The sequence below is a fragment of the Ciconia boyciana genome, chromosome 25 (assembly GCF_034638445.1).
Source record: "Ciconia boyciana chromosome 25, ASM3463844v1, whole genome shotgun sequence".
NCBI classification, from domain to species: domain Eukaryota; kingdom Metazoa; phylum Chordata; class Aves; order Ciconiiformes; family Ciconiidae; genus Ciconia; species Ciconia boyciana.
In genome coordinates, this window is record NC_132958.1 from 3,694,490 (window position 1) to 3,719,617 (window position 25,128).

General features: G+C 54.4%; 1 protein-coding gene across 3 annotated transcripts in view; it reads left to right on the top strand.

Moving 5' to 3' along the window:
* Positions 1-25,128, top strand: part of PEBP4 (phosphatidylethanolamine binding protein 4) — an 80,977-nt gene that overhangs the window by 8,747 nt on the left and 47,102 nt on the right. For all 3 annotated transcript variants that reach the window (XM_072846150.1, XM_072846149.1, XM_072846148.1), the window contains exons 3-4: positions 618-763; positions 2,257-2,389. In XM_072846150.1, coding sequence (XP_072702251.1) covers positions 624-763; positions 2,257-2,389 — 273 coding nt within the window. In that variant the 5' untranslated portion in view covers positions 618-623. The remainder of the gene's footprint in view (positions 1-617; positions 764-2,256; positions 2,390-25,128) is intronic.

A 25,128-nucleotide genomic window follows, 5' to 3' on the forward strand; every position in this document is an offset into this window, starting at 1 on the left:
CTGCCTGGGGTCAGGGATGTGTCGGTCAGTGTGTTGTGGCTGGTCGTGTATCCATCGGTAATTGTCTTGGTTAGACCATGACTAAACCCGATACCAATTTTTTAATCTTTTCCATCATGTTGGAGTCCTAGGGAGAGCAGCAGGCCCAGCACCTGGAGACAGGGACTCTGTCCCCTCTCAGTGCTGCCTGGGCTTGGAGTGCGGTGTCACAGTGGTCCCCATGGAGGTGATGATCGCTGGGCTGCCCAGCGTGGGAGGTCATATGTGCACATCTCTGGTGCTGCGTGGGAGGGTAGCGATGTGCCTTCCTTTAGGTGGGCAGAAATGGGTCCTCTAAGACATGCGGTCTTGCTGTGAGGCAGCTGGGGGCTTGGTCTTTCCTGGCATGGGGCAGCAGCAGGAACAGAGTTTATTTCTGGCATAATTGGGGTTAATGATGTAGAACTGGTGGAAATGGGGGCAGAAGTGTAAGGATGGGTGTGCTTTGCCTGGAGCTGGTTTCTTGGGGGGCTGAGCCAGAGCGTGGCGGTGGGGATGCTGTGGCTGCTAGCGGGTGCTGGGGAGGCAGCGCTGGGTGACAGCTCTGCCCGTGGGACTGACCCTCTCTGTCCCTGCAGGGCAGGATGCAGCTCCTGGGTGCTGTGTTGCTGGCTGCTGGCCTGCTCAGCACTGCTGCCCGGGGGGAGCAGCCCCCCTGGCCAGATGACCCTTCAGGAACCTGCTTCTTCCAGATGCTCAGCAACACGGACAGTGAGTTCTGCAGGTGAGTGACTCCCTGCTGTCTCCTTTCCAAACTGCACCAGCCCTGGGCATCCAGTCATGTGTTGCCCTTGCGTGTCACCTCCTGGGACAGTTAATTCCAGCTTCCCCTTTGCCAGGGCTATAAATATTGGTTGCTCTCTTCCTTTTGCCAGGAATCTGGGCCAGAGCAAAGCAGAGCAGTGCCTGCCACACTGCGCAGCTCTTGTTTTATGCAAGCTGAGATCTTAGTGTCTCTGGTCACCTCAAGTTGTTCCTTGGTCCATTTTGCAGAGGCTTTTAAAGTGACTTACAGCATCAGATATAACAAATGTCTTCTGCAGAAAGTTTGAGGAAGGTTGCTACTTGTGGCAAAGGAAAGTGCTGGAACAGGTCATCCCACAGACCTCAAAGCCCATCCTGTGGAGATGTTAATGCTTGAGGTGTGGGCATGGGAAGAGGAGGAAGCCTGGGGAGCTTCTCCTGGAGCTGCGCACAGGCAGTTTGCTGCTGTATCAGCTGCTCCCCCCCAGCTGAGCAGCCACTGAATGCACCCTTTTATCAAGTGTTTTGATATTGAAGGTCCTTGGCTTAAACTTTGTTGCCTGTGGGTTGCTGTAGATGGGAGGCAGGGCTGGGTGAGCAGCAGCATGTGTGCCCCTTGCCTTTGGGGAGTTCTTAATATCCCACATGACTGGGAGCTTCTGCATCAAAAACATCCTCTGCTACTTTTCAGCTAACCAAAATGCTCTCTAAATATGAGTAACTTCAGCTTCTAGGTTAAGGCAAGTGGAGGCTTCACTTGGCCCCAGCTTCCTCCCACAAACCATGAGCAGAAGTGACTTGCTTTGAACCCTCAGCCTCCTTTGTGCCAGCCCCGTGCTCCTGTGGGTGTTTGCTCAGCAGCCTCCTGGGCTGTAGGATTTAAGGGCCCCTCCTGTGAGGGTCATGTTGGTGGTAGCTAATCTTCAGGGTGGCCTTGAGACTTGCTCTCCATGTGCCAAGGTGACCTGACAGCTTGTTCCAGTAGTCCCTTTCTCCATTAGGTAATGCAGAAGTTGGAGCTGGAGATATCCGACCTGTTATTGCGCTATCAGTGTCCAACACCCAGAGGAAGCTTGGCTCTGCCTTCATATTGCAAGTGGGAGAAGGCTTGGCTTGTCCAAGGCCAATGGGGAGCAGGGGTAGCTTTGCTCTCCAAGCCTTAGACTAACCCATATGGGCTATGATTTTTAAAGACTATGAAAAATACTGGGAACAATCTTGAGTGTGCTGAGCTCTAATGAATGTTTAAAGTCTTGCTGCTGCCTGGGAGAGGGAGCAGACCCCATGGTTATGTTGCAGCATGGGAGGGTGCCTATCTGTGCTCACACCTGTGGTGGCAGCAGGCTGGATCCTGCATCTCCCACCCAGTGTTGCAATGGCAGCTTGAGCCCAGCTGGGAAGTGGCACTAATTCCCATCGCCTGCATGGTGTGGTCTCACTCTACATGTTCTTCTCTCCCCATTTTCTCCCCAGAGGGGATTTAGAAATTATCTACCCAGAGCTGGGCGATGTGGGCTGCATGTACATCCCCAAGTGCCACCAGTACCGGTGGCGGATCAGCAGGGAGTGGGGCAGCCCCCGTGTTCGGTACCCCCAGGCTGAGAAGGTGAGTCCTGAGTCGCGTTGCTCACGGGCAGCTGCCTCTGCTCCATGCTTCTCCCTATTAAAGGTGCAGCCAGATCACAGGGGAGGAATTCACTGGGCAAGTATTGCTTTAACATGTGCACGCTTGTACTTTGAGCCTGGCTGGGAGCTGGGCCGGGCAGGGACACCCTGTGCCGGTGCTCTGGGTGCTGGGGACGGCCTGGGAGCTGTTTGCCCCGTGCTCTGCACGGCTTTGCGCTGCTGTCCCGTGGCCCAAGCGCTATCGCCTGCTTGGGTTGCGCTTGTTAAACTTGGGCCTGAAATCAGGGTGACTTTCTAAGCTTTGTCCTATGTTTCCCTGGTGCTTCAGGGTTTTGGTTTGAGGCTGAGCTGCAGGTAAACTTAAATTTTTGCTACAGTGTAGCAAAAAATTTGTAGGTGTAGATTTTTTTGCAATAACTTGTAAGGCCCTTTTTTTTGGGGGGGGCAAACTTGTAAGGCCCTTTTTTTGGGGGGGGCAAACTTGTAAGGCCCTTTTTTGGGGGGCAAACTTGTAAGGCCCTTTTTTGGGGGGGGGGCAAACTTGTAAGGCCCTTTTTTGGGGGGGGCAAACTTGTAAGGCCCTTTTTTGGGGGGGGGCAAACTTGTAAGGCCCTGGCTGGTGCCTGCATGTCCGTGGCAGCCCCCGGGTCGTGGGATTTGCAGTACGGGGTCAGTGTCCGGTGGTGGTTACCGGTCACAGGGGGAGCCCCCTCCCCGCTCGCCCCGGGCCGGGGCCGCTCGCCCCGGGCCGGGGCCGCTCGCCCCGGGCCGGGGCCGCTCGCCCCGGGCCGGGGCCGCTCGCCCCGGGCCGGGGCCGCTCGCCCCGGGCCGGGGCCGCTCTTGCCGCCCGCCGCCGCCAGGTGGCAGCATTGAACTTCCCGAGCCCCCGCGCCGCGGCACTGGGGGCACTGGGAGCACTGGGAGCCGCTGGGTCCCTCCTGGGTGCTGCACCTCGACGGCGGCCCGGTGACCCCCGTGCTGGGGGGTGCCCTGGGCAGGGGGGGAAGGAGGAGGAGAAGCCGGGCTGTTGTGCGGGTCTTTGGGTGTTGGGGTGGCATCCTGCACCTGTGGTGTGCCACTGACCTGCCCGGCTTGGGGACCGCAGCTGGTCGGAGGGTGTGCTGGCATCACCTTGTCCCCAAATCCCCCGTGCAGTCCTTGTCGGCACCTCGATAACTGCCATGTGCAGTTTCCCCATCATTAGCTCCAACCCCAGCAGCTGGAGATGCTTTGGCTGTAGCTAATAAGGGAGAAACTTGGCTCTTGTGCATCTTGGCTTTACCTTGAAGTGTTAAGAATCAGTTTTTCTGGCTGCTTCATCGCTGTCTGGAAAGTCTCTTCCCCCTGCTGATCACATGGTTTGAAGTATAACTTTCCCTTAAAGATGTCTGATTCTTCCCAAAAAAAAATCCTCCCTGGCAGAGGATGCTGTATATAAAACCATCCATCACTTGTGCATTGCTTTCCAGTAGTTCAAAGTTTCCCGGGGATGTAGGCAGTTGTTTTTCTTTTTTATTTTTGTCCTGGAAAGCAAACCACGGCAGGGAGAAGGGAAGGGGCTTGGCTGTGGTGATGCCGGTGGATGCTGCTCTGTCCAGTTAAACGATGCTGCTGGCTGTGGGGAGGATTTGGGGGACAAGCAGAGCCAGACCCTTGCCCAGCTGTGCCAGGGGGATGCAGGCTTTGCATTTGTGAACTGAAAAATGAGAGCGGGTGTGTAAACCTACCCAGGCTGGGCTTGGGAGCTGGCTGCGTGTGTCACTTGTGCATATGTATTTTGGGATGGGATGCCAGCTGCAGCACTGGGTGGCAGGCCTGTCCCCAGGGAGCCTGTTGCAGAGGGCCGGCGGCTCCTGCTGGCACCGGGGCTGGCTGATGGCTTGTCTCCACTGGCAGATTTGGCACCGTTTCCTTCCAAGACAACTCGGCACATCTTGTGCTGAGGTGGCATCTGAGGACACGGGCCCCGCTGCTTCCCTTGGTTTGTATTTATTTTCTCCTCTGGCCTTCACCAGAAACATGTCCCCAGCTCCGCACAGCGGGAGCCTCCCAGCTTTTGCAGGGTGCAAACTGGGGGTTTAATTTTGGCCAAGGAGCTGGTTGGCCTTAAACTGGTTGCAGAGAGCTGACTCTGAATTGCTTCAGGCTTTCTCTATAGAAGTATGTATATATTTTTCTTACTCCTGAACCTGTAAGGATGCTTTGGGATAACCTTTTTCCAAAAAAAGATCACCCTAAAGTAAGTGGGAGCAAGAATTGCCTCACCCTGTGCTGGGGCCAAGGCATGCACAGGTGATGGGGTTGCTTTTCATGGTTTACAATGGGATTTCTAAGGTTGGGGAACTTGATTTTTTTTTTAATTCCCAAGTGAGAATGGGAAACCTCACTTTGCTAAAGTTATCTCCATCTATATGTGATGCTTCTCAGCACAGTGGGGTGCTACGGCCCTGCCTAGGCTTGGTGATCTTGTGGATGGGGTGGTGAGAAATGGGCTGGGTAAAGGGCTGGCTACGCTTTTTCCGTCAAAATCAATGGCAGGAAAACTCGGGGTTTGAGTATGAAAACTTGTGTAGGAAGTGTCTGCTTTCTGTGGAACACTTTGTCTCTTCAAGAAAAACAACCACCAAAAAAGCCAAATGTGGAGTGTTTGTTTTTATCTCTGGAAATATTTATCAGTTTTCTGAGGGAGGGGATGGGACATTTCCCATCCTTGTTCCAGATATGGGTAACGGGTCTGGTGGGGGCCATGTTTCACCCCGCCTGTGCTGAAGGTCTCTGCTCGCAGCCTTGATGTGCCTTGATGCTCCTTGGTGAAGGCAATGTCGACGTGTTTGTGGGTGAAGGACCTTAAAGTGGGGTGACATCTTGCAAAGCTGAGCTTTGATAGGCATCTGCCACTACTTGGCCTGGGGGATTTTAATACATCATTGTATGTGCATTTATAGGGTTTTTATATATATACTGGTGCATATCCACTTTAGACACTGGGGCATTGCAGCCAGCTTTATCAAACAGTGCTTTTCCTTCCCAAAAGACCAGTCTTTGACTTCTTTGGTACAACTAAGACAGCAGCCAGACATAACAGCTATCTCTGCGAGCAGCATGCTCGGGCAAAGGAATAAGAGATGCATTGCCAGATGCAGGAGGCCAGTGACTGATGGGTCAGGTACCAGGGAAACCCTTTAGCTGCTGGGCGCAGATATACAGGACTGCCATGTGCATGGCTTGGGGATGTGGGAAGCGTCTGTCCCACAGCCCTGTGCTGGAGCAGAGCAGCGGCGTGGTCCATGCTGGTGTTGCAGAGGTCTGGGTGGGTGAGATGCAGCCCTGTGATGCTGAGGATGCTCGGTCCTTGCTGGGAGATTCCTCTGAGCACTGGATAACTTGCTCTGCAGGCATCTCATGCAGTGTTTGGGCACTGCTGCAAAGATGTCACATAGAGCAAACTCTGAATTCAGCCATTAAAATGTCTGTTGGCATCCTCCTGAAAACCCTGGCAGAGGAGCTGCTGCCAGGCCCTTTCCCAGGCTGAGGAGGAAGCAGGAGCAGAGTGGAGAACATCTGGATAGACAGGAAATGTGCCCTCCTTGTCCTGCCTCAATATTGCTTTGCTCAACCAAAAATAAATTGGAAAAGAAAATTGGACATTGCATCAATTTGGGGCAAGTTTATAAATTCTGCAGCTAAGCAATCCCAATAGAAAATGATAGATCGCCAGCGAGCATGCAGCCCCTGCCGTGATGTATAGTTGCATTAGCCGAAATGCCGTGTTACATGATTCTGTTTTATTACCAGTGTTGGTGGCAGACAGAAAAACAGATTACACTTGAGATCAAATCGATAGGAACTTTATTTACTGGCCTTTTAAAAACATATTTCTGCACTTTATAAAAACATACGGTAGATGCTATTGATAGAACTTGTCTGCTTGTTAAAAAGCAATTTGCCCGCTGTGATGTTCTCAAGCTGCAGTTTACGGCACTACCTTTACCTGCTCCTCCAGATTTGTTTTCATTGCAGGGTTTGACGACTTCCTTAGACATTTTTGGGCTGTGCTGTTGCTCCTTTAAGGTGTGGGGACAGGGTTGGACTTGCTCTCTGGCCAAGGGGCCAGGTGTCTCAGAAATAAAGCGCTTTTCTCAGGGTTCCTACCCCAAACAACTTTTTAAGACTTAAATTGTTTTCTGCAAGAACCTTCTCCTGTCCAAATCACTCTGAGAAGACAACTTGCACATCCATGAGCTAGAACTTGTTTCTGGAGCTGTACAGATCACCCCCTTTTCTCTGCTCTTTCAAGAATGGTACATTTTCATAGTACCTTATTTAAAACCATTTCCATGGCAGAATGAACTGGAGCTGAAAAGGCAGCTGGAAAAGCCCCCCCAACCCTGTGAACCATGGGATGATGTCCTCATGGATAGCATCAGGCTTAATGCAGCAGCAGCTCCATGTGCTTTTTGTGCCTAAACATGTAACCAGCACCCTGGGGTGCTGCTCTGGGGCTGGAGAGCCACAGCCATGCCCTGCCACGGCACCGGGGATTGCAGCCATGCCCAGGGTGAAGGGCAGGAGAATGAGCATCTCCCAGGAGCTTGGGTTGTGCCCGGAGTCCGTGGCAAAGTCCGCTTGCTGGTTATGTCCCAGCCTTGGCCCTGACTCTCCTCCTTTTGTGAACACTTGGTGGCTGGGTTGGGGACTGTCCTGTTTTATAAAGGTTTCTGTGCTCTAGGGTCTGGGGCCCATTATTTGGAAAATTACTTGTATGAGGAAATTCATTAGCTTTTAACAAAAGGAGGAGAAGGTCTGCTTTATCTCCTAATTGGGATGTGCTCTAGTTGTGTCAGGCAGTGATTTGCAGCTGGCAAAGAGGGGGCTTTTGAGTGGTGCTCAGGTTAAATTCAAGTCTCATTAAAGAAGATGGGTTTCAAGCAGAAGATTCCTGACAGTTTGTGTATTCTCGTTGGCTCGTGGAACCGTCTGGGGTTAAGGAGCCACCAGCATGTTTTTCTCTCAATCCTGTCTGGGCTACTTAAAAAAAACAATGGCCCAACATTCCTTCCTGATGCTGTCAGCCAGATATTATGGGGATTAGCCCAAGCCCCTGGTGATGAACCCCTCCCTCTTGCCCTGCTAGAGCTGATGCTGGTTTGGGTTCCCATGCCCTGGGACTGTGCCGTGGCATACCAGCATCTCCAACTTCAGAGGGCTGCCAGCCCCGCGGCTCCCTGGCGCCTGGGACCCTCCCGGCTTTGCAGCGGCTTCTGAGCGGAGGGGTTGGTGTGAGGCCTGCGAGCTACCAAAGTGCCTCTTTGAGGGCTTAAGTGTGGGGTGTTAAAGCACAAATGTGTGTGCTGCAGGCTCTTCTGTGCTGCATCAGCCCTGTCCTCTCCTGACCCACTCCCAGGCAGGACTACGCAGGGTCTGGCACGCTGCAAACGCCTCCGCTTCGGTGGAGGTTTGCATGGCAGAGCTGGTTTGGGATGCAAGCCCCCTCGTACACCTCTGAGCAAAGCACTGCTTTACTTTCTGTGCCTCTTGGGGAGCGGGAGCGCTTCCCAGGAGAGCATCCTTGATGGAAAGCACTGGAGGAGTGCGGGGTGTTATTCCACGATGGGCCCTTGCCCCACCGGAGGGGACCTATGGGACAGCTGGTGCCGCATGCGATGAGAGCCTCTTTCCATGAGTGATCTTGGCAGAAATGTCACTTCACATCTGTTTCATTACCTACACGTTTGCTGGACATTTAACCATCCTGGACAAATAATCTTCCCCTTCAGGCAGAAGGACGGGCTTCGGAGATGGCAAGAACCTCCAGGTCATCAAGTTTGCTCTCCTCATTGCTTAGGTATCGGCACCCACGCGTGTGCGGGACAGACGCTTGTGCCTCTTTCAACAGCAAAATGTTTGAAACAGCTGATGATTTTACTTTGATCCCTGTAAACACTATACAGTAATCAAAGTTTAAGCTGCTTTGGATGAAATAATTGCTTAACAATCATATAAGACAAAGTGATTCAACAAATGACAATTAGGACTTGTGATATACAGAACAGATGCATTCAGTGTACCATATTATAATGTGCTAATACAAGATTGACAGCACAATAATAGGAGAGAACAGCCACTCAGCCTATAATTCGAAACCAAATGTGAGGCTGTCCACAGAGCTCAAATCCTAACAGGCTGTAAAATTAGAGGTAAGAAGGCACAAGGTTCACAAAGACTCATTAGCAGGTTGGCTGTGAATTTCCAAGGGAGGGGGGGGAATTTCCTGCTGGAGAATTACTTGTAGGCTGCGATGCAAAGAGGCGGGGGGGAAACCTCAACCTCTTCATGTCTATATATTGGGAAGTGGGTAATCTATATCTCCCTGGGCTCAAACAGGCTGTAGCTGCTGCTGTTCCCTGTTAACACCTGGGTTTTGGATGCTCTGCCGTGGCAGCATCCACGTCCCGGTGCCAGGGGATCGGATGCATCAGAAAGCGTTACTGTACAGCACGGGATACGCGAACCAGACAATGGTGTGAAGGACCAAATGAAATGAAGACTGATATGAACACGGAGGTCTAATGGGCGTTCCCCGTGGGAGTTGGGCACTTCCCAAGCCCTAAATGATACTGATGGGTGACAGGGGCACCCTTTAGCCCTGTCCATGGCAATTAAGGCAGCTGGCTTGTGCTTGCTCTTCTCTTTGGGTAAATCAAGAGATGGGGACGTGTGCAGGAGTGGAGGCTGTCAATCTCTAATGCCCTGCGTGAGCGGGGAGCACGCCGGCACATGCAGAGGCAGGAGCTGGGGTCCACCCTCCCCAAACCGCCCCACGGGCTGGATGCACCGTGTGCCGTGCTGCGCGCTCTTGCTAGAGCTGCTTTGGAGCCAAAGAGATCAAAGGAGCTAATATTTTCAGCTCTGGTGACAAAACAGACTTCAGCTCATCTTGTACTTTACACACACCATGCACTTATTCCGCTAACGTATAATTTTATCATATTTTATTATTAAATAAACATGCCAGAAAATATACTTTTTGTGTGTGGGGGAGGATGAAAAGGTTTGGTAATTAAAACTTCTATCCATCAATGCTTAACTCCAAGAGATAATTGTGTTGCTTCTGCAGATGTATACTTCGTGTTGAATCACCCGGTTTTGTGTTAAAATCGGAGCCGGTGCTCGCGTGCGTGCGGCGCCGGGACGTGCCGTGGGCTGTACGGGATCCCAGCGGGCACGTCCTGGGGAGCGTGCGATCGTGCAATGGCCAAGGAGTCAGGAATTCAGTGCTTTGTCTCGGTGATGCTGGTTTATTGCATGGGCAAGTCCCTGCTATCGCAGGGCACCTTTGTAACCGCTTTGGTTTTACCCTGGTAATCCGAAAGCTGCGGTGATGCACCGGTCGGGTTAGTGTCTGGTAAAGAAATAGAGGTTGTTTTTTTTTTTAATCTTTTTTAATTGCAAAGCCAAACTGCATTGTAGAAGCAGCTGAATCTATTGAAAAGAATCAAATTATTTTTTTTCTCTACCCTGTCTTTGGGATTTTCCCGGGATGCTCTGGGTGCCGGCCGCAGTCTGTGCTGTGCTGTGTGCTGGCGTGGGCGTTGGGCACTCGGGGTGTAAGAGCCTTAGCTGGGGTGACACTAGAGAAAAGGCTGCAAAGCTCGGCCCTCCCCTCGTTTAAACTCCCCACCCATTTTATTTTCGAAGAGACCCTTAGGAAGTGCTGCCCCCACAAAACGCGGAGCCAGATGCCAAAGCCCGTCTGGGGTTTCAAAGTCAGATTCAACACTCCGGTCGATGGCAGATCAATGAGCCCCGAGGCGAGGTGTCACGCTTACCGCGTCTCCTGCCGTCCCCAGGACCTGCCTTGACTTTTTCAAAAGAAATTAGTGGCATTTTGGGTGGGCAGGAGGGTTTATAGCAGGAGGCAGGCTCCTCTGGATGCTCCTGGCACTTGTGCCTTGAAAATTGAATTTGTGGGGTCTGAAATCATGTTTAACCAGGGCGGTGAGCTGGGCACGGCTCCCCCGCACCCTCCTCATCTCCCCAGCTCCTCTGCGTGCTGCTGGCCCTGATTCTGTGGTGGGTTGGTACCCAGAGGGGAAAACATCCCTCCTGCCTCCCTGCTGCTGCTGCACCTCGTCAGCTGTAATGGGGAGCAAACCTGGCTGGACAGGGACGCTGGGCAAAGCCGGGCACGCTCCTGCCCCGCTCCCCAGCTCCGTACTTGGACCTTGTTGGGGCTGGGAAAAGCTCCGGGACTAGACCTGGCAGCGGGTTGGGTGTATTGGGTGGGGGGGTCTCTGCTCCATCACCCTGTTGCAGGCAGGTATTGCCCTCCCTGCTCTTTGCAGAGGGGCCTGGGTGCAGCCGGGCTCTCGTGGGTCTCGCTGGGACGCGGTGGGTTGCTGAGCACGCGGATGAAAAAGCCGTGAAGTGCTGGGTGCTGGTGGCTTTGAGCCGGGAGGAGAGGGAGAGCCAGGGCGAAAGTGCTGTACGGGAGAGGTGTTTACCCGTAACGTGCACCCTGACCCTGCCGCGATGCGGGAGCCCTCCCACGGGACCATCTGAGCATCTCCCGTCCCCTCTCCAGCATCTGGGAAGGGCTCGAGCCTGCTCTGGGTTCAGTTTTGGCACCAGAGGGTATTGATACCCTTCAGCAGATCAAGGAGCAGCCCTCGCCGAGGTCCCTTTTCCGCAGGGAAACCCGCTCTGTGCTGCTTTCCTGCTCCGGCTGCGTTTCCTGAGCATCACCTCCTACTCGGGGCGGCATCCTGGGGAGCACAGCCTCGCTGCTGGGCTCTGAGCCGGAGCATCTGGAGAAGCCATCCCCAGGAGCCTTCCTCCCCTGCAGCATCTTCCCCGGTGCCTCCCAGCCAGCACAGGAGCCTTTTCCACAGATGAGTAATTCTTCCCAATTTGGGGGCTCCTTCCCGTGCTGTAACAACCCCGAGCTTGCCTGCCTCTTTCCAGCTGCCAATCTACGGCAGAAATTTCCCCCTTTTCCCGGCGGAGGGGCGAGGACGGGGGATCTCGGTTATACAAGCTGGGGTTGGGGTGACTATTTTGGATCCCTCCTTCCTGCCTCCAAATTGCAGCTTCGAATGTGACAAGTTACAAAACACTTGAGTCATTTCTCTCTTGCGCGCGCTGCCTTTTCCCCCACAAGGAGAAGCTTGTTCGGGTTTGGGTTGTTTTATAGGGAAAATAAATGCGGGGGGAGGAAGGCGGCTCCCTGCTTCCCCCCACCCTGGGCGGCTGCGTGCAGCCCACACGCAGGGTAACTCGGAGCCGCTGTTTATGTAAGATGCTCATGTTCTGCTGAGCTGCAGCGAGAGCTGTTGTCAATTCAGAGGAAAGCCCACGTCTGCCCACGTAGGATCTCCCGAGCAGGGTTGTGTAACGGGGAACCAGGCAGCCGCGCGACGCCGGGGGGCTGCCATGCGATGCCTGCTCGGGAGATCCTCCTTGGGGTGGGGTGGGGGGGGTATCTTGGATATCTGGGGGTAAAGGAGCAGAAAAAATGGTGTGAAAAAGTCCGTCTGCTTTGATGCGCTGCAGGGAGAGGAGGCAGCTCGGTGCCCGCTGCTGCCGCTGCCTCTCCCGAGGGGTTTGGGGATGCCCGGGAGGTCCTGCCCTGGGCTGGCACCACGGGCTGGCACGCGTGCGTGCGTGCGTCCGAGCGTGCACGGCCCGTTTTAAACTAACCGAGCCGTCGGCCGACTTCCAGCATCTCTGTTTCTTGGGGTCTTGGAAGCAAAGGGGCTTTTCTGGCAGACTTGGTGCCGGACTCGAGGAAAATATTTGCGATGGCTCCAGAGCCTCCTTGATGGAGCGGGTGGCCTGATCCTGAGCGTGCCCGGAGCTCAGGGGACCGGCACGCTGCCCTCGCCGGGAGGCGAGCAAAGCCCATATTTGCCACCGTCACCAGTGGGTTTGCACCCACGGCCTTAATGTCTGGGGGGGGGTTGCCTCCGCTGCTATAAAAAGGCTCCGCATACCCCTGTACGGGGAGGGGGCTGTGCATTATCATTTCAATGGTTCTTTACATAAATACTGAAGAATAAGAAAAGCCGGTGGCTTGTGTTGCTCCCAGCCTCTGAGAAACACTATCTCGGTTATCGGATTTGAGTTCTTTGCAGCGTTACATTTTTATACATATTTATTCATGCAGAACAGAGGTGCCGAGCGAGTCACCCTGCCACGGGGCTGCTGGGTGCGCTGCTATACATAAGAATGCACCTTCATTTACATCCCCACTACTTCCCCACAATTGAACTATGTGGGTTATTTTTATTCCTCGTGTGTATTTTTTTTTTTTTAAGGTGGGGGAAGGGGAGGAGGAAAAAAAGCACCACACAACTCTAAATTCATCTTTTTTACTTCTATTAAAATTTCCCCTCCTGAATTTTTATAAGCCATAGAAATGAGGCACATGAGTGAGCTCCACCGGAGGGGAGAGGCGAGACCCGGGGATGAGGGGGAGGAATGCGTTTTGGGGCAAAGAGTAAGTTTATAACTATTTTTCTCTTAACCGGAGCAGTTAGCTGCACTGCAAGCCATTCATCTTCTGATTTAATAACTCATTCTCCCTGCACGGAGATGGGGTATTATATTCCTGGATATTGCTTTTCTTGGTATCAAGTATCAAAGATGAATCCACATTTTCTAATCAAATACATTTTCATTGTAATTGAAATAATCATTTTCTGCTCCTTGCTTTTTCCCTTTATTTTGGATGCTAGAGCTCTCCTTCCCCCAAGTCCCTCTTTCTGGCCTGACATTTCTTTATTTCCCTTCCCAAGGGACGGGTTTGGCGCTGGCAATACAAACTCTCTCGTTTTCCCCCGTCCTGGGGGTGCTCGTGTGCCGCCGTTTCCCTTGGGCTGCCTCTAATCAAATAATAAATCAGATCTTATATTATTACCTATTATTACCTATAGCATATTTTGCACCTGGAGGGTCTCCCCTGTTGCAGGGGCTGATGCGCTGTTGGGGTACCAGGGGGTACCAGCCAGCTCAAGGGCTTTTGGTGACCATTTCCCCCTCAGTTGACACTTTATTAGCAGCAAGTCATCCCCTGGAGCAAGCGTTTCCCCGTCCAGCGGCTTGTGCCCGAGGTCCCTTCTCCCTCTGGGGTGTGATGAGTTTGCAGGGCCTCGAGGACGAGGTGGGTCCCGGTGCGGCGGGTGCATTTGTGGCCGTGGAGGGTTTTCTGGGAGCAGAGGGAGCTCTTGGCTCGCAGCTCTGCCACTTCCCGCGCCGCCTCGCCGGGGTTAATATCCTTAAACAAAACTTCTCCCTTTCATGTTCTCCTCGCCTGACTGCCTCTTAACTAATCATTTGATCTCAGCATCTCCGCGAGAAGGTTCAGAGCCTGATCAGAAATTAATGGGAAGGAGGAATTAAGCAGCGGATCAAAGTGGCCGTGTCGCGGGCTGCGGTTCGGGGCTGAAAGCAGGGGTGGCTGGCGGGGCGACACGTGTCGTGATGGCAGGGGGGGACACGGGGGACGCCTGGGGACAGCGGCTCTTCGTGCTCTCGGTCCGGCACGGCCCCGGTGCTGCAGCGAGCTGCAACCCCCATGCGAAGGGTCTTTGCGCCGCTGCAAGCGGCCATCGCCCTCGCGCCAGGCCTGGTGTCGGTGCACCGAGGGGCTGGTAGCCAGCTCCAGAGGTTTCCCCATGTTTGGGAATGCTGCAGGCAGCCGTGCTCCCTGCAGCGCCGGAGCCCACGTATGTGCGACAGGAATTCCCTCATTAAACAAATATTTGGTGAGTGGCAGGAGGAGGGGAGGCAGCAGCGCTGCCGAGCCCCCCGCGATGCTGCAGCCCCCCGTGACGCCGCAGCCCCTGCGATGCTGCCCGGCCCCTTCCCAGCAAAGGGCAGCCGGGAGGGAGGGCGATGCCAGAGCAAAATGAACCTGGGGCTGGGGGCATGGCATTGCACCCACCACGTTTGCAAAAGCAGAGCTTGTCTCTACTAAAACTCTTGTAATTCTTACTACGCTGCGTGGACCCAGCTGCTTTTTTCAGGGCGATGAGCCAGGGTGGGAGCGGGGGGCACCCGCCGGCTCCGTGGGTCGGGATTCGGTCTCCGCTCGGGGCTTTGCCCCTGGCTTGTTCTGCAGCTGCTGGGCTTCGTCCCATCCCTTCAGGAACCGCTGCTCCCGGGAGATCTCCCTCTTCACGGAGGGGCAGGTTGCACGCAGTTGATGGATTTGCCAGATTTCTTCCAGCTGGAGTGAAAAGCCTGGGAATTTTGGGTGGAAATCTGTCCGCGAGGGAGAAGCGGGGTTCTTCGGCCCTTGGGGTGCGGAACAATTTGGCTGGTGTCTCTGGCTGCTCTGGGCCACCTCTGGGCTTGCTGGGCCGATGCTCTGAGTTCAGCCTTTCCTGGGCCATGCATGAGATGAGCCAGCCCGGGCTCAGCTGCCAGCAAAGGGGGAGACCGGAGCTGACCCGAGCACGGGGAGCTGGAGCCCTGCTGACCTGGCACCTCTCCCCATTGAAAAGGGAAAGAAGGCTTGGAAAATAGTACTTTTGCCACTTTTTGGTCTCCTCTTGCTGGAACGTCACCACAGGTGCCACTCGCCGCTCTTTGGTGGCAGGGACCCGCCGGGGCCGAAGGGGAGATGGTCCCGGGGAGATGCTCCTGGTGCGCATCGTGTGCAAAGCCGCTGCGTCCCCTGCGATGACCGCAGCCTTCACGTACTTGGTTTTCCCAGCAGCAATCCAGTAATCGGGAGAAGGATACCTGCAGGCGGACGAGTGCGGGGGATTCCTGCGGGACCCCTGCCCAGGCGATGGGACCCACGTCCCGCCCGGGCAGCCGGCAGCGGCTGCACTTGGGGTTTGAGTGCCGACAGACGCCGCCTTTCCAGGAAAATGCTTTATCAAACCTCAGCTTCGAGTCCTTTAATTATCTGCATCCAGGGTATAAATTGCACAAGCACTCAAGGGTTGTTCTCGGCAAGGGCCTGAGGCCACGAGGCAGGGCCGTGGCTGAGGTGCTGGGCAAATGGCTCCTGCTTCCGTTGTGCCCCTCTCCTTTGCACACCCAGCTGCATTTCAGCACACGCTGGTATGTAAAAAAAAAATCTCCTCCAGGAGGGAAACGTGCAATTAAAATACCACCACCACACACACAAAAAAACCCTCGTGGCGGTCTCCAAACAGTGAATTAAATAAGGATGAAAGGCAAACGCTAGCTCTGGCAAAACCCTAGGAAGGGAGCCATCAGCTATCCGCATCGTCCTGGGATTTCAAACCACGCCAATGAAATTTGGCCGCTTCATTTCATTCACTGTCAATCAGCGTCGCTGCTACTGATGCTTCCTCCTCTTTTTATATCCCCCGTTTCTTTTGGCGATGCCCAGAGCTCAGTTGTATCCCAGCCAGGCAGCCCTCATCACCAAGCGATTAAATCATCGTTAAAAAAAAAAAAAAAAAAAAGGAGAGACGTCACTTCTCAGACATAATAGTAAAAAGGGGGCGGCGGGGGGGACGACGGCTCCAGGTCTATTTCTGCTCTGATATGTCCTGGCGCCGACGGCGTGCGTTCCCCAGCCGCCGCGTGGTGCCGAGCCGTGCCGAGCCGGCGGTTCACCTGCTGCAGATGGCAAAACGTGATGTGCAGAGAGGGCTCTCGCACCTCTCTGGGTTTCCGTGAGATCCCAAAGCCCCCAGCCCTGGGGACCAGTCCCGCCACGGTGTTGGACCCTGCCCTGCCGCGGCCTCGCCGGGCTCCCGTGAGCTTCGTCCCTGCATGGAGCAACCGGGATGTCGGTGAACGCGGCCCGTGGTGCCTGGTCCCTGAGCATCCCTGCCTCCGAGCATCCCTGCCCCGGGCCTTTCACAAGGGCAGCTGCCTCCCAGCTTCTAAAATCTAGTGCTTTAATAACGGAGCTCTCAGGCTGTAAAGGGACCATGGAGAGAGGGGGGAAATAATTGTGTGATTGGGGGTTATCGGTTCACAGAGCGTTTCCTGCCCTGGATTTGGCCGTTCCCGGAATAAAACTGAGCGATGAGGGTAGGGCTGCCTTAATGAAAACATGCCTAATGGCCTGTCCCTGGGGACCGCACACCAGCGGGCTGTGACTGTCCCATCCCCGCTGCAGCCAAGGGTCCCTGAACCCCCTTTTTTGTGCAGATGTTTGCAGCGACAGCGTGGCCCCGGTTTTGCACCAAGCCTCTGCGTGTGCTGTGCTGCTGCGTGCACCGCTCTCTGGAGGAGGTTTCATCCAAGTCCTGGGCTGTTGGAGATACCCAACAGGTTGCTTTTATTTATTTTAAGGGTTTTGTGTTTGAACACGGTGCTCTAGGAAATCCCGCCCGGCTCATAACATCCCTGGGGCCGCTCCTGCCGCCTCGGTGCAGGCGGACACGACACCCGGCTCTGCCCCCGGCAGCAGCCCAGGCGGCAAAGTTGGGCTCAGATCCCAGCTTTTCCCACAAGGAAAAAAAAAAACAAACCTCAGGGTGTGAATGCAAAACCTGCCGTCCCAGGGGACTGTTCCCGAGCGGCTGCACAGGTAGGGTGGGGGGTGATGAGTCTGGGGGGTTGTTTGTCTGGGAAATAGCATTTAAAATAAGTTGTGTAGCGCTCGTGCGGCCGCCGAGCGGGGCAGCAAAGGGCTGGGCCAGTGACTGCTTTTTAATTTCAGAAATGTCACTGAGTCACGAATGACTCATAATTATAATGGGAGACATTTCCAACCCGGTGCATGACTCGGAGACGTCTTCCAGGGATATTAGAGCTGTTTGTAAAAGCCAGGCCTTGCCCCGGCGCTCTCCCCCGCTTCCCAGCTGGTTTGTGTCGTCCCCCCCCCTTGCCAAGGTGACAGCCCGTCTCGCGGTGGTGGCAGGGATGCGGTCGTCCCACCGGGCTGAGGATGCTCGTCCGTGTCCGGCGAGAGCAGGGGGACCCATTAACGCTCCCCATCAGGTGGCAGGTGTCTATTAAAGTGACTCCCGTCACCGCTGCGTCTGGCCTGCCCTTGACTCGGGGCTGCCCGGGCAGACGGCTCCGTGTCGGCAGCCGGGGCAGCCACGGCTCCCGGGGTGTTGGCAGCCTGGGGTGGGGGGCACGCCACTGCCCCTCTGCCTCTTGGGGACAGGCGGTTCGTCCCCTTTCCCATCGGTTTGGGTGCAAAGGTGGCTTTGCGGATGTTTTTTTCCGGCTGCAGCTCTGCGCCGCGCAGAAGAGCGGCATCGCTGCCTGCGACAGAGGCGGCATGGGGGGGTGGTTCTGTATCTGAGCATCGTCTGGGTTATCCCTCGCTCTGCCACTGGTTCCTCCTCTTCCCACCCAGGGAAATTGTCTTTCCCGTTCCTGGTGTGCTGGGAAGGGGATAGGTCTGTGGTCGGGTCCCCGGGGCAGCGCGTCCTCAGGTGCTGGTGGGTGGGTGCTGCGGTGGGCACCCAAGGGTGATGCTCTCCCTGGGAGATGCTTCAGCACCCGGCTCTTCCCATGGCTCACCTTAGCAGACAGCCCAGCGCTATGCTTCCAGACCCAATTAATTAAGCAGGATTGGTATGAACTAAATTAGGCAGGTGTTTGATCCAGTCGGACCAGTTCCGAGCTCCCAGGGTGACTGGTGTGGGTCCGTGCCAGCATCGTCCCCGGTGCGATGCCCGGGAGCCGGGCTCGGGGAGCCGTGCAGTTCCCTCCTTGCTGGAAATACTTTCTCACCAAATAGCATTAAATATTCCTAAGCTGTGAACGTCTTGGACTGATTTTATTTTCCATAAATAAACTTGTTGGGAGATATCTGGAGATGGGCCTAAGCTGCAGAGCTTGGACTGGGTCCCAAATCTCGCTGCTGTTTGGGCTTGAGGGGTTGGTTCAGGATTGTTTTGAGCTTTATTTCGTTTTTAAGGGTTTGAGATTAAATAGCTGCCCTCAAACGGGACTGTCTCAGTGCTTCCCCAGGCTCCTCGGTCCCCCCAAGGGCTGCTGATGGGCGGAGAGGGGCTAACAGGCATCCTCTTGCCGCCAGGCACAGGCTATAGGGTTATATCTATACAGGCTGCTATAGGGGCTGGGGTTTTCAGAAGCGGCCGCTACCGCTGGGTGTTTCCAGCGTGGCCGGCTGGACGCTGTACGTGTCTTCAAGAGGTACTAAGCCCCTGTTTCCTGCGCTGGGACCGTGGACGCTCGATGTTTTAGGCAGCTGCCTGCACTGGGACCCTGCGGTTGCAGGGTGCAAACCCTTCCTCATCGTACGTGCAAGGTGCCCCTCGCCCCACCGCTCCCAGCCGGCGACGTGCCCGGTCTGCCACAGCCTCTCGCTTTCCAGATTGGGTAAAGGAAGGAAGAAAAACAAAAAAAAAATCAATTCTCTTTACTTATTTTTAAATGGGGAAATTAAGTAGGAGAGCTGTAAGGATGTGTTTGCAAACCCGCTCCCTGCACGGCACATCCCGGAGAGGCCGGATCCCTGGGGCGAGGAGGTGAGGGTTTAATTCCCTTCCCTTACCGGAGGGGCCGAGCGCTTTCTGCTTGTCTAACATGTGCCTGATTAATTGTGACAAGTACAGGATTGCTCTTTTGGTGAGCGCACATGCTCCCCGAACCTCTCATGGTCCCTCACCCTCAGCTTCCCTTCTTTTCACTCAATTTTCAGGTTTATGCCAAGCGCAGCCATGGGAAGAAGAGTCTAATCTGACCCGTAAACTCTGTCACATCCTCATTAATTTGGCCATGTCTCCCCTCGTAGCCTAAGGGAACCGTCACATTTTTAACGAGGCTCCGAGGAGGCCATCACAGCGACAGCTTCATTTTGACATCTGCGATGGGAAAGGTGCAGCGTCAGGTTTTGCGGCGGCTGCCGGGGCTCCCGCTGCCGTTGCCGGCTGCTCCACGTACAGGATTTGGCCCTCGCCGTGAAAGCTTTTGCAGCTCTGTGCGGGGCGTTTCGTTTCGGCTTCGTTTCACCCAGCATGCGGCCACTGCTCCCGAATTTGCTGGTTTAAAGCTGAGCCGGGCATGGACCCGGAGAGAAGAGATGCTGCTGGCCTTGCATTGACGCTGCGGGGACGGTGCCGGCATCCTGGTGCAGGGCACGTCCGAGCCCTTGCGAGAGCTCTGGGGTTTGGCACCGTGGCTCAAGACGAGTTTGCCCTGGCCGATTCCGGGCAATTCTATTTTCAATTCAATTTTACCCCCGTTATTCCTAAATTTAAACGTTTTGTAATGAAATCCCATGGCAGGGTCCCCTTCCCAAGGAATATTCCCCGCTGGGGGGTCGGAGGCCGCGTCCGTGAGCGGTTTTGTGTTCATTGCTGTTTTGTCCAAAGGCGGCGGCTGATCCGGAGGGATCTTGCTCCATCCTGGGAGCTCTTCTAGCCTATTCTAATGCAAATGCGCATTAGCTGATAATCTGAATGTTGAGTGGATTATTTCACCCCCAGATGAGCTGCTGTAAGGCAAATTTTTTTGCTCTCCGTATATTGAACCAAAAAAACCCACCCCCACCACAAAGAAACCCACCTTGGAATTACGTTTTATCACCAGAAATCTGTGCAGGAAGCACACTTCTCTCTTTCCCTCGCACGCCCTAAAATAAATGAAGAAATACGACCTAATGACACCCTCTAACAGCTTTATCACATATGCATGATAATTGCATCAGCAAACGTTTGTATTGCAATTAAAGCGAGGAGGCAATAAACCATGAGAAATCAATTAAAAGAGGATCCCGGCCGCGGGAGCAGCATCCCATCCTTCCTGCTAAGATGCAGTAAGACCCAACCATCCTGCTGCATCCTATCCCCCCAAAAAAAACTACAGCAGGGCTCGACCCCCCAAGGCGGAGCTGAGCAGGGCGTTGCTTTTTCTCTCTCCAGATTTCCCCAAAGCTGGAGCATCGCTGCCGGCTTTGCATCATCGTGCCGGAGCATCGCCGCCCGGTGTTGAAGCCAGTAGTTTTTTGGTAGGGAAGGGTTTGCCCCGGGCGCTGCCAGGACAGGGAGCAGAGGCAGCAGCCCTGCACCCGCACGATGGTGGGATTCGGGTTTGTTTTCAGGGCTCGGACCAGCAGCAGGTTGGGTTGGGTTGCTTAAAGCCGCTGGGCTCAGCTTCGGACCCAGCTCCTGCTAGGGCACAAACGGAAACGTGCAAGAAAAGTGCATTATTTAAAGCAGGATTCAGCCTTTTGGGTATAAGCAAGCAAGGGAGCTCCTGCTGCGGGAATCCAGCCCCGTGCAAACGTTGCTGCCGGCAGCTGAGGCTTTGCTTAGTGCTGCTGCCGCCGGCATCTGCCCCCTGCACCTTCCCCAAGACCCTCCCTCACCCCAGGACCAGCTTTTTGCTCCATCTATCACCCCAAATAACAGGGATTTGGCCGCAAGATCCCAACCCCTGCCCCGAGCCCCACTCCAGCCGGCCCGCAAAGGGCGCTTTGCCCACGGAGATACATTTCCCCCCGTGCGCTTTGAGAAAAAGAAGATAAACCCACCAAAACAAACCCTTCCCCTGCACGTGCGGCTCCTTCCCCCGGGAGAGACTGAAAGAGAGACTGAACCGCACGTGACAGATGTTAATCGCATCATTTAATGCACTCCTGGAAGGCGCTTGGATACAAGGGCTGGGTAGGAACCCGTACGGAGGAGAATAGACTATTGTCTCTTGTTTCCGCCAGCACCCACGGAGGAGTTGACAACCCTGGGTTTTATACGAAGGTGCAAATCGCAGCTCCTAAATTGGGGAGTTTTCTAATGTATGCATGGTGAACATGTCCATTTCAATACAAACAAATAAAAAAACCCCAACGTTTTTGTCTTGTCCGCAGCTCCCCAAAGGGCTCTTTGGTCTTGGGCGGACACAGGAGAGGGGAAAATAATGATGGAGGCATCACGCCTGATTCACACCCGAGCGTCGCTGTACCGAACACCTTCTGTGCGGCCTGGGAAATAATGAAAAACCATCAAATATTCCTTGTAGGTTGGAGAAGGGCTATTTGCCATGCGGGGCTGCCGGTGGCAGGGAATTGCGTTTCCGAGGCAGAAGCAGCATCCCGCGGGCCGGCTCCCTGATTGAATTCCCCCTTGGTGACCCGGGAAGGTAATTGCAGTGAAGGGGAGCCGGGGCAGATCGCACCCGCCGTGGAAATCAGCATCTCCATCCATCACCCAACCTGGGAAGAAATTGAGGCAAGATGACTAAAGGTCTACAAAAGTAGCAAACTTATTGACTAATAGATTTCTTAGTCATGAAGTCCCCGTGCTCCATATGTACCGAAATCAAAGCAATTACGGATTTAAATGAAGCTGGAATCCGTGGTGCAGAAAATGCTTGTTTTAGCGTAAGATTGGCCAGAGGTGAATGACCTGTAAAACCCCTGGTAATGAAAGCTCTTCACAGCTTGCAGTGTTTCACTGGATGGTAATTGCTGCAGTCTGTGATACGGATCTGGCTGTGTTAATGATGCACTGTTCCTTTTCATAGGACTCATTTAAGCTTCCCATTTTTCAGGGATTTCAAAGCAACAAGGCATCGTGGAAATTAACACATTAACGTGGACTTTTTCTCACTTGGAGTATTTAAAATATTATTTAGAGCTTTCGACCGGTATCTATTAACAAAGTGATGGGGGCCGGGAGCCTTGGGAGAGGGTGGCTGGTGCGTCTGTGTGCTGGAGACAAATGAAGTGCCACGGGGATGTTCAACGCTCCCGGTTGGGCTCCGTCGGCACGATTTGTATTTTATTTAGCATGACAAGATGGATATATTAGAACAAAACATACATTAGGAAAAAAAAAAAGAGAGATTTTGGATGGGAATAAAAATCCTATTAACTTCCAAATGAAAACCACATCCAAGGGAGACAGTTGGCTTCTCTTCTTAGTTTATTATTAAATATTTTACTAGGGAGGGAAGTTCTGAGCTGAGCATCTTTTCCCTCCTGTTCCTGGCAAGAGCGGTTTGCGTAGCGGGGAGGGTTATTTCTTGGTCGTTTTGCCAAAGCGGTTTCTGGGTGTAGATCAAGAGGAGGTGATGGTGCATCGGGGTGGGGGAAAGGCCCCGGCTGCGCTTTTGGGTACTTGCGACTTGGGAGCAGCAAATTCAAAATGCTGGGGGTGAATGGCGGCAGGTAGATGGATGCGGTGGGTGGGCTGGCCTTTCATCCCCAGGGACGGAGACGGGCAGAGCAGCTCCCGCCACTCCTGAAATGCTTTTATTTTTCCCCGAATGGGGAGGAGAGCTCGTCTTCCCTCCCAGCCCTTGCAATCTCTGCGGCCGAGGCGCTAGCCCGGCTCCCAAGGGGCTCCGGGATTAATTTCTTTCGGTGACCCTGGGGGCCGCTGCAGCCTGACCCCGATGCCGGAGGGGAGGCGAGGTCGGAGCGAAGGAGCAGAGGGGACCGGCAGCAAATGTTAAGAAGCTTGGGGCACTTAAGAGTTTGAACAATACGGAAATGGCATTTCCAGTTAACTTAATCACTGCGCTGGCTCCGGCTGAATATAAGTGCCGAGATTCAATTACCGTCCCCGCGAACACCGTCCCCAGGGAGCAGCGTGTCACCGTCCCCCCGCAGCCGCTGGCTGCCAGCGCTGTCGTCCCACGCCGCTGCCCCCCCGGGACCCCTGTCCTCCCGCATGGCCTCAGGGGCGGCCGTGGGTCCCTGCGGGCATGCCTGCGGCCGGCGAGCGGGGTCGAGGCAGATTCGGGAATGATAAATAAGGAGGCTGCAGTGCACCGGGCGCTTGTAGGAATATGAACTTATTCTGCCGTTAAGGTATCAGGGCAGTGATTGCCCTTTTGGAGCCGGGGAAACGGAGGCAGCGGTGTGATTTGGTGGGCGCGGAGGGTGTATTGTACCTGCTCAGCATCATCCTGCATCTCTCTCTCCGCGCAGGGGTGAACATCATCCAAAATGAAGCAAGAGCAGGGCATGGGACAGAGCCAGGCAGCTCCCCACACCCGGGGCCGTGCCAGCCCTATCCATCTCTGGATGGTTTTTAAGGCTGGTCCCGGTGGAGGAAGGGATGGGAGAGGTGATGGCGAGGAGCTGGGGAGGCACCACCCGTCCCCACGTGCCACGGGGCATGATGAGCCCCAACGCGTCTTTGCAACTCCATGGGGACATCTGCTGTGACAATGGCCACGCTGCTAAAGAGGGGTAATTACCAGGGCAGCTGGCTTCCTGCAGCCAGGGTCTGTCCTTGTCCCCAGATCCTCCTGCCTCTTACCCCTTTCTCCGTGGCCGCTTGGGCGGTGGGACGCGTGTGCCGGGTGTTTGGCAGCATCCGCAGCCCTGAGCCCCGGCAGGGAGGTGAGATTGTAACAGTGGGATAATCCACTTTTGCTGAAGCTGCCCATGAAACTGTTCTTTATTTTTATAGAGAAAAATCTAATCCAGAAAATAAGAAAACACTCATTATTTAATTTTCCCCAGTATTTTTGTGTGCTCATGGGATTTTAATAATATTAATTATTATTTAATTTGCGCTTTGGCAATTCATTTGCGCTGAGCTATTGTTTTATCAGAAAGACAGCAATGCTCAGTCTGCTTTTGCATCACCATCCATCCTGGCAGCCTCCAGCCCTTCCCCCTGGGTACCCATCCATCTCCCCATCCCATCCCATCCAAAGCAGCCTGACATCTCCTCATTGTCCTCCTCCTCCTTTATTTTATTTTCTTTTTAATCTCTGGCTACTAGACCCTAAAGATCAATCTGTTGCATGTGTCGCCGGGTGCTATTTGCCTGTATGGGTGGGAACAGCCGAGCAAAGAGCTGCCAGGATCGTCAGCTCGGAGTCACAAAGTGGAGGAGCTGGTCCCTCCTGGGTGTCCCTGGTGCAGGAGCATCCCTGCGCCCCATCCCCATCCGCGCATCCCTCCATCCCCATCCGCGCATCCCTCCATCCCCATCCCAGCATCCCTCCATCCCCATCCGCGCATCCCTCCATCCCCATGCGAGCATCCCTCCATCCCCATCCCAGCAGCCCTCCATCCCCATCCGTGCATCCCTCCATCCCCATCCCAGCATCCCTCCATCCCCATCCCAGCATCCCTCCATCCCCATGCGAGCATCCCTCCATCCCCATCCCAGCATCCCTCCATCCCCATCCGCGCATCCCTCCATCCCCATCCCAGCATCCCTCCATCCCCATCCCAGCATCCCTCCATTCCCATCCGCACGTCCCTCCATCCCCATCCACACATCCCTCCATCCCCCTCCATCCCTGCCAGCTGCAGCCCCACTTCCCCAGATAATGAGAGCGAGTTTAAAAAACTTAAAGCCTCCTCCTGCACACTGGTGACTGACACAAATGGAGTTCATATTTAATCATCTGTTAACTCGTTGTCTATTATAGCTCTTTAATAGCACCATAGATATTCTTAATGAAGCATGATTTAAGGTATTTACAGCTCTAGGACCGACAGACATCACTCACAGTGTGCAGGTAATGAGGCGTAAAACAGCTCTGGAAACTGTAAAAATGGGAGAGAGAGAGTGAGGAGGGAGAGAAAGCAGGCGAGGAGTTAGGAGCTGAATTGTTCCAGGGTTTGTTTTAAAATGTTTAGGCATTTAAAGTCATTTCAGCTTTCCCGAAGTGTCTGGTAGCACCGAGTTCAGCAATTCCCAGCGCTGGTAACCCCTGCCTTGCCGGGGAGGGGTCCGGCCCCACGATGCTCCCAGGCCGGGGCGGCTGCTGCGGCAGCTCCTTCCCTTGCACGGATGGGAGGGAGGGGGAAAAAGCCCTTTGAGGGTCCCCAAG